This window comes from Balaenoptera borealis (genome assembly GCF_965194805.1).
Source record: "Balaenoptera borealis genome assembly, chromosome: 12".
NCBI lineage: Eukaryota > Metazoa > Chordata > Mammalia > Artiodactyla > Balaenopteridae > Balaenoptera > Balaenoptera borealis.
The window spans coordinates 99,580,141-99,595,929 of NC_138869.1; the positions used below are offsets into that span (position 1 = coordinate 99,580,141).

The 15,789-nt window shown below is 44.3% G+C and overlaps 1 protein-coding gene across 6 annotated transcripts in view; it reads right to left on the minus strand.

Moving 5' to 3' along the window:
- Window positions 1–15,789, minus strand: part of PHACTR1 (phosphatase and actin regulator 1) — a 541,936-nt gene that overhangs the window by 202,265 nt on the left and 323,882 nt on the right. For all 6 annotated transcript variants that reach the window (XM_082344498.1, XM_082344499.1, XM_082344497.1 and 3 more), the window contains one exon: window positions 6,810–6,974. In XM_082344498.1, the coding sequence (XP_082200624.1) occupies window positions 6,810–6,974 (165 nt within the window). The remainder of the gene's footprint in view (window positions 1–6,809; window positions 6,975–15,789) is intronic.

Consider the following 15,789-nt stretch of genomic DNA (forward strand, 5'->3'; position numbering starts at 1 on the left):
TAGTCTTGACATGCAAGCAAAGAGTGCTGGATAACGCTCACTTTGAGAGGTAACAATGATATCTTTACAATCCCCACTCCAGGAGGGTGCCGATTCCCACAACCTTTAGCCTGTACCTCCTAGAGATGTCCTTTAAAAATAGGGCCTCTAGGGCTTCCCTGGTGGCGCAGTGGTTAAGAATCCGCCTGCCGATGCAGGGGACACGGGTTTGAGCCCTGGTCCGGGAAGATCCCACGTGCCGTGGAGCAACTAAGCCCATGCGCCACAACTACTGAGCCTGCGCTCTAGAGCCTGAGAGCCACAACTACTGAGCGCTCGTGCCACAACTACTGAGCGCTCGTGCCACAACTACCGAAGCCCACGTGCCTAGAGCCCGTGTTGTGCAACAAGAGAAGCCACCGCAGTGAGAAGCTCGAGCACCAACATGAAGAGTAGCCCCCGCTCGCCACAACTAGAGAAAGCCCGTGAGCAGCAACGAAGACCCAACATGGCCAAAAATAAATAAATAAGTAAGTAAATAAAATAAATTCATTAAAAAAAAAATAAAAACAGAAGGAAAAAACTCTTAAAAAGAAAAAAATAGGGCCTCTAAGTCTACTTTGCCTTCTAACCCCTAGATGTTCCCTTTGTGGGTCATGATGGATACGCAGGTAAGAAGACTCTGTGCCTGTCCGTGCTCATTCTTTTTTTTTAAAGAAACTGAGTTTTCCAATCATACAAAGAGAACTGTGATCCAGCCAGGTGCTGAAAGCTACACGAGTTGATGACGTCTTATTAAAATCAGATGCTCAGCAGCGCTCTAATTATTTGCATGTCTGTTCTTCCTAATCATGAGACCTGTCATCACTGAAAAATGTGTGGAAATATAGTTATTTGGCCCCACAGTCAGTGCGTTGGTGTCTCTATTCCCCTTGGAATGCCAAAGCCATGTTCAGGTGAACTCTGCATCTTGACACAATCCAACCAATCTCAAACAAAAAAACACCTCCCTCCAGCTCTACCCCCTTTTGGTGATTACTCTATATTTCTCCTTCTCCCTCCCAGACGAACTCCTTAAAAGAAGAAGTCTGCTTCCTCAACTCTCACTCACACCATAAGCATATGCTTTCTAAACTCCCAGCCACACAGCTTCCCCGAAACTGTTCTCCCCAAGGACACCAGAGATAAGTTGTCACTGAACATTGCAGACACTTCTCAGTCCTGACCATCTTGCCGGGATCTGGCAGAGTGGACCCTCCTGCTTTCTTGAACTCTCTCTTGCTCTGGTCAGGAGACACCAATGGCCCCTCCTGGTTTTCCTCCTAATTCTCTGGCGGGCCTCATCTGCCTTCCCTGTAGACTCTGCCGCTGCCTGTGTTCATAACTTACAGGTCAGGGGTCCTCAGGCGGCTGCCACAGCCCCCCTTTGCTTCCCATGTCAAATTCTCCTTTGGAGTTTTCATCCCATGGCTTCAACAAATATCCAACTGGGGTATCTTGGAACCACATGAAAGCCAGCATGCCCCCACATAAAAGCTCATTTTCCCCATAAACCCGATGTAGTGTGTGGTACCTCCACCCATCATCTAGCGGCATGTCACTGCTCAGAGAGAAACAAGAGTGTGGTTCTTATTCTTCCTTTATCTTCCACATCCAATCTGCAATCACGTCCTGCTCATTCTGTGTCCTAAATATCCCTTGCAACTGTTCACAGCCTGTAGCTCCTAATGCCACTCTTTTAGCCTAGGTTATCTTCATCTCTCTGCAACAGTATAATTAACCACCTGCTAGCCAGTTTCCTTGTTACCAGAATCAACGGACACACTTAATATTCCACTGGATGCAACAGCAACAAGGTATCTTCTTAATTCTCTCACAATTAAATTTTCTCTCATTACAGACACAAATATATGGAAGAAGCTATATTAACAACTTGAAAATAACATTGGGTACCACTCCAAACTTTTCCCATAGTATAGAGAATGATCTTTCAAAAAGGCAAGTCTTCTGATAGCTTCATTAGGATAATGCAGCAGGATAAAGCCCAGACTCCACGACGTTCTACTAAGAATCTTTATGAGCAGACCCTTGCCCACCTCTTCAAACTCATCTCTCAGTACTATGTGCTCCTCCCAGCCCAACAATCCTTTCCAAACCACCACCTCTTTCCAAGCTATAGATTGCCAATCTCTCCTCCTCTCTTTTCCAGGCTTTCTTACATCCTCTTCTTTCCACTGGGAGAGAAGACTTCCTCACATTCACTGCCTGACTCCTTGGTTAAACATTCGTTTCTCTAGGAAACCTTTCCTGGTAAGTTATAGTTCAGTTGGGTTTGTCTCCTTTGAGTTCCTGGAGCCCCTGCGCATCTCCTATCACTTACGCTTTGTTGTAAGTATTGGCTTAACTACCTGTTTTTCCCTCAAGACCATAACCTTTGGGAGATGTCTGTCTGCACTGTTACCTTTTTTTTTAGCGACGGTGGCAGTGCTCGGCAAATACATAAGCGCAACATGCCAAGTGGGTATCGTTTCTGAACTCCCCATGGTTTACAGAAGTCTGAAATCCTAACCTCTGGCCAGGTAGATATCCTCAGCCCATCCCATATTCCTTGCTTTTCATTCTCCAGCCACTGGTCATCCTTGCTTTCCTAGCTTGCTCACCCCTGCGTCTTCCACCACAGGGCCTTTGCACATGCTGTTTCTGCTACCTGGAAGGCTAATTTTCTAAATTCCTACGCCTCCTTCAGATCCCAGCTCAAACTTCTCTTTCTTAGGAAAGTTTCCTTACTCCCTCAAGCCCCGCCCCCCTCATTCTTTCAAGTAGCTTCCCTTCACTGTCCTTATCACAGCTGTGATCTTAACCTTTACTCTTGTAACTTGATTGTCTCTCCAGAGACACCTTGCATGCCATGAGCTCACCAACGAGGTCTGGTTTCCGCTCACAGTAATACTCCCACGGCCAGTTTCAGTAAGTGGTAGGCACTCGGGAAAAGGTTTTTATTTTTAGTTTTTTTTGCTCAAGGCCCTAGGGGTGCAGGAAAGCTTAGAAGCACAAAGCGAATTTTGGCACATTGTAGACTTCCAGGGCCAACTCTTGCAGCTTATGATTTTCTTTCAAGAGGAAATAAAAGCATAACTCGGTGGCGTCTTCACAGCTTATTCCTGCCAGTTCTGCTTTTCTATAAATACAATCCTCATTTTCAAGGAATCTGGATAAGATGGCTGCAGCTGACTATTTTGGGGAGGCCCTGTCGATTTTATTTCAGAGGGGATGTTGTCATCTGTCTTTGCTCCTGGGGCAGGTGTGAAATGTGTCGTGGACCCCTGTTGCTGATTCTACAGAAGAAGTTGGACATATCAGGCTAATTGCTTCACAGGCCCCGGACAGGGCCTCTGAGGACAGGCTGAAAGGCATGTTGAGATCTCCCCGAGGACCCATTATTTGATGTTCTATCCATTACTGTTTTACTCCTACTGTCGTGTGATGCGGGAATGCTTCTGAGAGAGGCTCTTTGTCCTGTAGTGTTTTCTCCACCAGAGTTCAGTGCTGAAGGCCGTTTAAGGACACCAGCCTCCAGCTTACAATAGGAAGGCGTCTGAGCAGCATGGGACACGGAGATCGGTCTTTGAAAAATTCATGTAATTGTTGATGCCAAAGTTAAGAAAAATGTTGACATCATAATTTTCCAATGTAGTTTTCTTATTGCTACTACAACTTACAAAGCAAGATTTCTGGGTGCACCTTTGAAAATGCTTCATACACAGACACATACATCCTGTAACTTGAGTTACAGTAAAATTACAGTATAGCTAATTCTGGCAAATTATAAAGGTAACTAACTCACTGTGGAAATAATAACAGGCCAAGTATGCATTGTATTAATGTCCTTTTGTGTAATCAAGAAAGCATACAACTTTAAATACAAATACATAATATAAATGTAATATCTGGACTTATTCTTTGTATTTAAAATTGTGGAAATTATTGTACATACGAAAGGACATTACAGACACACACATATAAGACAAGTAAATGCATAACAGCTAAAATTGGCCAACCAATTAATATTCCCACAGTCAACCCTCTTGTATATTTAATATTTGACTCTTATCCACACATAGGAAAGTCTGTACTTCAAAGTACTATTTGAACATATATACAATTTATCATGTTAAGCATCCTTAAATTGTCAGTATTTTTCTCCTTGGAGCTAAAAGCTAGCACAGAAAGTCTCTCCTTATTTCCAAAAATAAGGAATAATATTTCTGAATCCAGTTAAGAACAAAGGATACTACAGTGTAAACCACTGACTTTAAAAAACCTAGAATAGCTTTTTATATCATATAACCGTCCAACATGATATATAGATATACTATAGTCTATCCTCTATTTTCTCTAATTCAGGAGCTGAATATGTCTCTTTAAAATAAAACCACATACAAAGAAATAAAATAAAATACAATAAAACCACATACAAATATGGCATTCGGTTGCCAAATTAATCAGTTTGGCCATCAAGATCACAAGAACTTGCTAAGAATAGTTAATAATAAGAAGGATTAAAGCTGCAACTTTGCCTGTCTCATGTTTTAATTCTTTCTCTCAAAAGGTTTAAATGAAAACATTTTCAGACTTTTAATGGTTCATGAGTAGTCTGATGCCATTGTACTTGCATCCATCAAAGGACAAGTTCTCCAATAACTTTTTTTTTTTTTTTTTTTTGGCTGCATTGGGTCTTCGTTGCTGCGTGCGGGGCTTCTCATTGCAGTGGCTTCTCTTGCTGCAGAGCACGGGTTCTAGGTGCATGGGCTTCAGTAGTTGTGGCTCGCGGGCTCTAGAGACCAGGCTCAGTAGTTGTGGCACATGGGCTTAGTTGCTCCGTGGCATGTGGGATCTTCAAGCTAGGGCTTGAACCTGTGTCCCCTGCATTGGCAGGCGGATTCTTAACCACTGCATCACCAGGGAAGCCCTCCAACCCCTTAAAGAAGTCTGCACAATGGTTCAGGTGCCATTTCACATGAGAAGCACCAGAGCTTTGCCCTGTGGTCTTGCCAAATGGACTAAGCAAAGCTCTTGAATGCCAGGAGGAAATGCATCTACCACACCGTCATTCAGGAGTTCATGCTGATAAATGGCAATTATTTAAATGGATGTTTGTATTACTACAAACCATTTTCATAGCAAAGTCAGGAAGACCATTGTAAAGGAACCTGTGGAATCTTTATTGTTATTTTTTCCAGTGCTTACAGAACATTCCCTTCTTCTTTCCTGTTCACATGTCTTACCCCTCACTTTGCCTGAAAATATATTTCATTTAGATTTCTCCTCTCCAAGGCAATGATATAAGTGCCCTATTCACTTTTAGGGGATACAGAGGAGTCATCCATTTAGACTTTCCCTTGCTTGTAAATCTCTCAGTAGTGTTTAGAAATATGTAAGTGACCTACACATTTTATGACACCTTAACAAGTCTGTGCAATGATCAAAAGGGAGAATGCAGTCAGGTGAAGAGTGGGGTGCAGTCAGGTAAATGTCAGCGGGGTGACAATTTAGAAATTCATGGAATTCAGAGGTTCATTCTAATCTCAGGAATGAACAAATTATATACAGCAACAGGGCATTGAGGTTTCCATCTCAGAAACAGTCAGAAAGCATGAAACTGGGGATGTCTACCATGAGAACTGTTTCAGATTCCAAGACTTTTCGCAACTTTCCTACGTTTGTTCTTCTCTTTCATTCCCCAAAGCAGCTAGCATGAAAATTCTCAGATTTGTGGACGAGTATTCATGTACAAGAAGCAGATCATCGCCTATTTCACAGTTTAGACATGAGCCAAAGCGGGGAGAGGACCAAGAAATAGACGAGGTGATGATTCTGCGGAAGAGGGAGAACAGGCTGAATTTTTGAGGACATAGAGGAAGAAGGAAATAAAAGCCCCAGACTATCCCTGGAATGACCCGGGTACATAAATACCAAAATCAGGACAAAACAAACAAAAAGAATCTGCACGGCTCCTCCATCATCTCATCTCAAACCCGACAGGGTGGAATCAGAACTCTTCATGTTTCTTTCCCTATACATCTCCCTCTGCAATACTCTCACTTATTAAAAAAATATCCACATAACGTGCCACCATAAATACCCCACAGATATTAAGTCATGTAAGGTACTATTCTCACCCCTATCTTACAGGTGGGAAACAGGTACAGAGTTAAACTGAGCAAGGTCATGCAACTACCAAGTTTCAGAGCTGGGACTTGAACCCAAACAGTCTGACTCCAGAGTCGGAGCTCTTCACACCCCTGCCACGCTGACTTTACCCAGATTCCTTTGCTGTCCACTAGGTTATGAACTATACAGTTATCTTTGTCATTACAATGATGCTTCACTTACTCAAGCTTTTGTCTCCATGAAATAACCTATTTCTATCTGCCAATAACCATATATAACTTACTTTCTGCTCCTGTGTTGATTTTTATGGGAGCAGGGAAAATAAGGATGAAAAATGAGAAATGGGCTGTCAACGCTAGAATGAAAGCATACAGGTATGGGAAAGGTGGAGTTCTAAGTTCAGCTATTTATAGATCAAACAGAAGTGGTGGTTTTATAAATTGAAAAGCAACAACCAAAAACCTGAGCCATGAGAACACACATAGAATCTAAAAGCCATTCTCCATCATTCTGAAGAATTATTAAACACAAGAGCAATCCTAAGGCTCGATTTTCTTCCTTTGGTTCAGATAGCCTAGGGTAATTACATTCTACTCATGAATGTACAGAGCTGAAGTCAACAAACGCCCGATGAGAAACAAAGGAAAACATAATCTTACCTGCAGACGTGTGTTTGAACTTTTCACTCTTCTTCTTCCTCCATTTCCAAGGCTTGAAAATCCTTCCCAGGTTGGCAAACTTACTCCTCCTCCGGATGGGTGGGGTGTGGGTACCTGGGACAAGGGAGTCAGATCGCATTGCCGCCAGCCTCTCCACTTCCTCAGCTTGTTTCCCCGAGAAAGAGATGGAAAAGAGCGAGAGAAAGAAAAGTGTTAAAATGGGAGCCTCACAGATGGCCAATGCTTGCCATGGTTACAGATAACAGAAACCACATGACCCAACTTCCGTTTCTCTTTCTGCCTTTTGGAATGGAAGTCATACCAACGTGTTCTAAAGGCTGGTGACAGTCAGCCCAACCCTAGGGATCTGGTCCACCCCAACCAAATTTGCCCAGCCTTCACTGAGGCTTGAGCAGGAGGGTGAGGAGGTGGAGGCGGAACGGAGCGCCCCTGACACCTCGGAGCCTCCCCTACGAGGCAGGGACAGGGCATCAGAAGAGTCAAATGACAGTCAGTGTAGCTATTGGTCCAGCACTTTCTCAAATAAGACTTGGCAGATGCCATCACTATAACACCGTCAGCTGAGAAAAGAGGGAGAAAACATTTATCAACCGTCTATTCCAGTGCCAACATCTCCACCACACACAATGCTCTTTCCTACAACCATGCTTCACCCAGACCTGCAGAAGCACTAGAATCTACTGAATGAGTGCCTCCACCTTAAAATCCACTGACCATTTTTAGAAACACTTACACTTCATGAGATTTTACAGTTGCCTTAATTCCTCTAGGCCTTTTTGTTCCTGGTGCTTTGCTTTAATAAAAAAAAAAAAAAATTCCTGTAAATTGAGCGTTGAGCATGATATTAGGTACCATCTAGACTAATCCCAACAGCTTGACATTTTGAGGACATGAAGACCTTCAAACTCATAATGCCCAGGGGACCCTTTCTTAAGGGCCACAATCACTCTGACCACTTATCACTTGGAATAAAACTCTTTTCCAACGTACATGAGCATCTATAGATCTCAGTGAGGTAAAGAGACCCTGACTTGAATTTTTATGACAGGCATAATCAGAGAAAATAACCTCCTTGGCGAAATCAAGGCAGGTGGGAGGGACTTGCCGTTCCAGAAAGTCCAATTACATCTAGAGCTGCGGCCAATCCAGAACCACTCTGCTGGGCCTCTTGACACCATCCTTCAGAAAAATTTCCTGGACTTTGCAACACAGGCTGTTCTCGAAAGCTCGATCTTACAGCCTGATGTTCTACCTGCTATCACCCAATATGGTTTTAACCAGGAGAGTCAATCATTCAACAGATACAGATGGAACCCTCAACCATATGCCGGGCCGTGTGCGATGGTGACAGACGATGACAGGTTGGCAAAGGCTCCCGGGCAAGACGGAAAGGAAGTAGATGAATCTGAGTGACATCTGGGAAGCCAAGAGTCAACAGGACCCGGGACTGACTGGGTGGATGAGGGAGAGGAGGCAGATCATTCCTGATGGCCACGTTCGCGTCAGCGGAGTGGCCCCCTTCATTCATGGAAGCTGGGAACGTGCGGGGCATAAATTTGGGGGGGAAAGGCAGTAACGATTTGGACATATTGTATGGCGAAGGCACTTCCAACTTTTTTTTTAATTAATTAATTAATTTATTATTTATTTTTGGTTGCATTGGGTCTTGTTGCTCTGCGTGGGCTTTTCTCTAGTTGCGGTGAGCGGGGGCTACTCTTCGTTGCAGTGCGCGGGCTTCTCATTGCGGTGGCTTCTCTTGTTGTGGAGCACGAGCTGTAGGTGCGTGGGCTTCAGTAGTTGTGGCACACGGGCTCAGTAGTTGTGGCTCACGGGCTCTAGAGCAAAGGCTCAGTAGTTGTGGCACCCAGGCTTAGTTGCTCCGCGGCACGTGGGATCTTCCCGGACCAGGGCTCGAACCCGTGTCCCCTGCATTGGCAGGCGGATTCTTAACCACTGCGCCACCAGGGAAGCCCGCTTTGAACTTTTGACTTGACATGGTTCAATGCATGGGTAAGACCCTCTTTTCAATCATTGTCTTAAGTGACCACTTAATCAGTGCACCAGACGCTGATCGTTTCTGGAGCAGATGCACAGAAGAGCTGGACGTGGCTGAGCAGACTCTAGCGGAAGAGACAGAGGCATCAGTGTGGAAAACTGTGCTGTGACGGGAAACTCCGCCAACTTCAACGGCGGCAAAGAGGAGAAGCTGACTCTGCTTCACGAGTTGGAAAACACCCCCCGGGCGTGCCATGTGCCATTTGGGGCTAGATTTTGAAAGAAAAGGAACAGTTCTCCCCACATGGGGAAGAGAGAGGAGTGGATTCCTGGAAAGAGGAAGAGGTCCAAAAGGAACAGAGAGGCCTGAAAGAACATGGCATGTGTGGGAGCTTCAAGAAACCCAGAGAAACCCGGAGTGTCAGCCAAGATGGGGAACCAGAGGCGAGAGGTGCGAGAGGGGGCTGGAGCCAGATCCTGCAAGCCTGGGGGAAGTTTATCAGGCGTTTGGGTTTTATCCTATACCCAGAGGGAGAAGGAAGAGAATTTGAAAATGGGGATTGACATTATGACATTCAACAAATATGTATGGAAAGCTCACTCTGCACCAGACACTTAGGCTATGTCCGTAAGCAAAATAGATAAAAATGCCAACTCATGGAGCTTACCCTGGGAGGTACGGTGAGGAGCAGACATTACACAGTCAAACTAAATCAGCTGTAGAGTATGGTAGAAGATACTCTACTTGGGGGAGAAAAGGAAAAAAGTGACTATGATACAAGTTAAATGATATCAAGAGTGCCTTGGTGGAGGAGGGGCTCAGTTTAAATTAGCCTGATCGAGAAGACCTACCACCAGGACACAACCAGATATGCTTCTTAGGAGTATAATTTTCAAAGCAATGGCATCTTGAACTGGAGTGTGAAGAAACAGGTGGCAGAGAGAGTAACGAGGAGGCCACCACACTCGTCTGGAGGGCAGTGACAGAAGGGACACAGAGAAAAAGATGCAATCCAGCACGGGGGAGAATCAACATATCTTGGTAATTTTCTGCATACACATGGGGGGGGGGGGACAAAGAAGCAAGAATTAAGTTTTTGCTTTCCATGACTGGGGAGATGATGAAGACTTTACATTTTTTAACGAACTCTGAGTAAAAAGGGAAGAAGCCAGCCAAATAGGATGGTCACTCAAGGACAAGGGCTTTGGAACCAGATAATGCAGTTTTTGTTTCTGTTTTTTGCAAACCTCTTCAGGGAGTCAGATTTTATTTCTTAAGGTAACAGAGCACAACTGAAGGAAATGTGTCAGGATGGGGATGGGGAGACGGGATCACCTCAGCAGGCTGAGCTGCAAGAGTGAGTGGAGAGGAAGAGGCTGAAGATGTAAGGAAGAGATTGAGAAGTCTGTGAAACAAGGTTCTTAGGGAGGAGAAGAGGTGGGATCACAAGTACTTATAGAAATTCGTCATTGGAGGACTTTACTCTGAGTCACTGAACGTCTGAACTGAGGTCTCCGGTCACAAATGGCACAGATCAGATGGGAGCCTCAGAAGGACTAATCTGGTAGCAGTGGATAAAATGGATTCTTGGAGCCTGATGGGAAGAAGATAAAGATTGAGATAGGGCTTCCCTGGTGGCACAGTGGTTGAGAATCTGCCTGCCAATCCAGGGGACACGGGTTCGAGCCCTGGTCTGGGAAGATCCCACATGCCGTGGAGCAACTAGGCCCGTGAGCCACAACTACTGAGCCTGTGCGTCTGGAGCCTGTGCTCGGCAACAAGAGAGGCCGCGATAGTGAGAGGCCTGTGCACCGCGATGAAGAGGGGCCCCTGCTCGCCGCAACTAGAGAAAGCCCTTGCACAGAAACGAAGACCCAACACAGCCATAAACAAATAAATAAATAAATAAACCCAAAGTTTAAAAAAAAAGATTGAGGTGACTTTAAGTAAGTTTGGGTTACAGAGAGGCTGAGGAGACTGCTTTAAAAAACCAACTGCAGTGAGTAAACAGAAGCCAAATAGAGCAAGTAAACAGCCTCTGGAGCAACACTGAATTTGGAAATTATTCTCTTTAAAGGGTTTCAGCTGCTGGAGTTGGTGCTCCCTCAACAACACTCAGTAGCTGGGAAGAGCCACACAGCGACAATTGTGGGAAACCACACCAAGGAGGTTTTGAGTCCAGGATGGACACCAACTCAAGAGAGTCTGGTGATCTGATTCCCACAAGATCCCTTTCTCTTTTGTACGCATCACCTTTTAAAAATTTCTTACTTCAGTTGCTAATCTCATTGTTACTCATCCAGATTTTGCAAGTCTCCAAACCTACCTTCCCAACCCTAATCTCCTGCCTTCAAACGTGTATTTTAAACGGCTGCTAGCTTACTCTTCCAGAAGCCCACTCTTCTCAGAGACTTTCAAGGCCTCCACACAACTTACAGTAGAAAGTTCTCATTTCTTGCTTTGCCCTTCAGGAACCTCCGCCTGAGGTCCTGCCCAGAATGATCTTCCAGTACCTCTCTAAACATATGCTGCGGCCCAAATGAAACACTGTCTGGGTCCCAGTGGGCTTCAGGGGTGGGGATCAAACCCCTGAAAAAATACACAAAATTTCATGTCTATTTGAGTATCTGCATTTGGTTGGAAGAGTTCCCATCTTTCTTTGAGTCTCCAAATAGACTAAGACACAAAAGGAAAAATTTTAAAGTATCCAGGTTGAGGCTTTTTATGAGTTCAGCCAATTTACAACATCCTCTGCTACGGATTAAAGGGAGAGAGTATATACTAAAGCCAAAAAAAAACAAAAACCAAAAAACAAAAACCAAGATAGAAGTTATTCAGGATTGACACAGGTTGCTCTCATTGCTGGCACTCCCTAATCGTTTGTTCAATAAGTAAATGAATGAGGGCATCTGATGCAGCTCCTTCACACCGTCTTGAGAGGTATGAAAATCAGCATCACTATTCGACTTAAGAAGAATGTACCACAAGGACCAAAAACCTGTTTCATAATCACATCTTCCAAAAATGAGTAAAAATTATTCTGAAATTACCATGTTAAAACAATTATAAGGGAGAGACCTTCAAGATGGCAGAGGAGTAAGACGTGGAGATCACCTTCCTCCCCACAAATACATCAGAAACACATCTACATGTGGAACAACTCGTGCAGAACACCTACTGAACGCTGGCAGAAGACCTCAGACTTCCCAAAAGACAAGAAACTCCCCACGTACCTGGGGAGGGCAAAAGAAAAAAGAAAAAACAGAGACAAAAGAATAGGGACGGGACCTGCCCCTCTGGGAGGGAGCTGTTAAGGAGGAAAGGTTTCCACACACTAAGAAGCCCCTTCACTGGCGGAGATGGGGGGATGGGAGGGGGGAAGCTTCGGAGCCACAGAGGAGAGCGCAGCAACAAGGGTGCAGAGGGCAAAGCGGAGAGATTCCCGCACAGAGGATTGGTGCCAACCAGCACTCAACAGCCCGAGAGGCTTGTCTGCTCACCCGCCGGGGCGGGCGGGGGCTGGGAGCTGAGGCTCGGGCTTTGGTCAGATCGCAGGGAGAGGACTGGGGTTGGTGGCGTGAACACAGCTTGAAGGGGCTAGTGCGCCACGGCTAGCCGGGAGGGAGTCCGGGAAAAAGTGTGGACCTGCCAAAGAGGCAAGAGACCATCGTTGCGGGGTGCGCAAGGAGAGGGGATTCAGAGCACTCCCTAAATGAGCTCCAGAGACGGACGCGAGCCGCGGCGATCGGCGCGGACCCCAGAGACGGGCATGAGACGCTAAGGCTGCTGCTGCCGCCACCAAGAAGCCTGTGTGCGAGCACAGGTCACTCTCCACACCGCCCCTCCCGGGAGCCTGTGCAGCCCACCACTGCCAGGGTCCCGTGACCCAGGGACAACTTCCCCGGGAGAACGCACGGCGCACCTCGGGCTGCTGCAACGTCACGCCGGCCTCTGATGCCTCAGGCTCGCCCCGCATCCGTACCCCTCCCTCCCCCCGGCCTGAGTGAACCAGTGGCCCCGAATCAGCTGCTCCTTTAACCCCGTTCTGTCTGAGCGAAGAGCAGACGCCCTCAGGCAACCTACATGCAGAGGCGGGTCCAAATCCAAAGCTGAACCCCGGGAGATGTGCGAACAAAGAAGAGAAAGGGAAATCTCTCCCAGCAGCCTCAGGAGCAGCAGATTAAAGCTCCACAATCAACGTGATGTACCCTGCATCTGTGGAATACCTGAATAGACAATGAATCATCCCAAAATTGAGGCAGTGGACTTTGGGAGCAACTGTAGACTTGGGGTTTGCTTTCTGCATCTAATTTGTTTCTGGTTTTATGTTTATATTATTTAGTATTTTAGAGTTTATTCTCATTGGTAGATTTGTTTATTGATTTGGTTGCCCTCTTTTTATATATATATATATATAGATAGATATAGATAGATATAGATATATATATTTTTTCCTTTTTCTCTTTACGTGAGTGTGTATGTGTATGCTTCTTTGTGTGATTTTGTCTGGATAGCTTTGCTTTTACCATTTGTCCTAGGGTTCTGTCTGTCCATTTATTTTTTTTAACATAGTTTTTAGCGCTTCTTATCATTGGTGGATTTCTTTTTTACATTTGGTTGCTGTCTTCTTTCTTTCCTTGTTTAATTACTTTTTAATTTTTAATAATTTTCTTTATTTTTTATTTTATTTTATTTTTTTCTTTCTTTCTCCCTTTTCTTCTGAGTCATCTGGCTGACAGGGTCTTGGTGCTCTGGCCAGGTGTCAGGCCTGTGCCTCTGAGGTGGGAGAGACGAGTTCAGGACACTGGTCCACCAGACACCTCTGGGCTCCATGCAATATCAAACGGCGAAAGCTCTCCCAGAGATCTCCATCTCAACGCTAAGACCCAGCTCCACTCAATGACCAGCAACCTACAGTGCTGGACACTCTATGCCAAACAACTAGCAAGACAGGAACATAACCCCACCCATTAGCACAGAGGCTACCTAAAATCATAATAAGGTCACAGACACCCCAAAACACACCACCAGACACGATCCTGCCCACAAGAAAGACAAGGTCCAGCCTCATCCACCAGAACACAGGCACCAGTTTCCTCTACCAGGAAGCCTACACAACCCACTGAACCAACCTTAGCCACTGGGGGCGGACACCAAAAACAATGCGAACTACGAACCTGCAGCCTGTGAAAAGGAGACCCAAAACACAGTAAGTTAAGCACAGCAAGAAGACACAGAAACACACAGCAGATGAAGGAGCAAGGTAAAAACCCAGCAGACCAAACAAATGAAGAGGAAATAGGCAGTCTACCTGAAAAAGAATTCAGAGTAATGATAGTAAAGATGATCCAAAATCTTGGAAAGAGAATGGAGAAAATACAAGAAACATTTAACAAGGACCTAGAAGAACTAAAGAGCAAACAAACAATGATGAACAACACAATAAATGAAATTAAAAATTCTCTAGAAGGAATCAATAGCAGAATAACTGAGGCAGAAGAACGGAAAAGTGACCTGGAAGATAAAATACTGGAAATAACTACCACAGAGCAGAATAAAGATAAAGGAAGGAAAAGAATTGAGGACAGTCTCAGAGACCTCTGGGACAACATTAAATGAACCAACATTCAAATTATAGGGGTCCCAGAAGAAGCAGAGAAAAAGTAAGGGACTGAGTAAATATTTGAAGGGATTATAGTTGAAAACTTCCCTAATATGGGAAAGGAAACACTCAACCAAGTCCAGGTAGCACAGAGTCCCATACAGGATAAATCCAAGGAGAAACATGCCAAGACACATATTAATCAAACTATCAAAACTTAAATACAAAGAAAAAATATTAAAAGCAGCAAGGGAAAAACAACAAATAACATACAAGGGAATCCCCATAAGGTTAACAGCTGATCTTTCAGCAGAACCTCTGCAAGCCAGAGGGAGTAGCAGGACATATTTGAAGTGATGAAAGGGAAAAACCTACAACCAAGATTACTCTACCCAGCAAAGATCTCATTCAGGTTTGACAGAGAAATGAAAACCTTTACAGACAAACAAAAGCTAAGAGAATTCAGCACCACCAAACCAGCTTTACAACAAAGGCTAAATGAACTTCTCTAGGCAGGAGACACAAGATAAGGAAAAGACCTACAATAACAAACCCAAAACAATTAAGAAAATGGTAATAGGAACATACATATCAATAATTACTTAAACGTGAATGGATTAAATGCTCCAACCAAAAGACATAGACTGGCTGAATGGATACAAAAACAAGACCCGTATATATGCTGTTTACAAGAGACCCACTTCAGACCTAGGGACACATACAGACTGAAAGCAAGGGGATGGAAAAAGATATTCCATGCAAAAGGAAATCAAAAGAAAGCTGGAGTAGCAATTCTCATATCAGACAAAATAGACTTTAAAGACTATTACAAGAGACGAAGAAAGACACTACATAATGATCAAGGGATCAATCCAAGAAGACGATATAACAATTGTAAATATTTATGCACCCAACATAGGAGCACCTCAATACATAAGGCAAATGCTAACAGCCATAAAAGGGGAAATCGACAATAACACAATCATAGTAGGGGACTTTAACACCCCACTTTCACCAATGGACAGATCATCCAAAATGAAAATAAATAAGGAAACACAAGTTTTAAATGACACATTAAACAAGGTGGACTTAATTGATATATATAGGACATTCCATCCCAAAACAACACAAGACACTTTCTTCTCAAGTGCTCATGGATCATTCTCCAGGATAGATCATATCTTGGGTCACAAATCAAGCCTTGGTAAATTTAAGAAAATTGAAATCATATCAAGTATCTTTTCCAACCACAACACTATGAAACTAGATATCAATTACAAGAAAAAAATCTGTAAAAAATACAAACACATGGAGGCTAAACAATACACTACTAAATAACTAAGAGATCACTGAAGAAATCA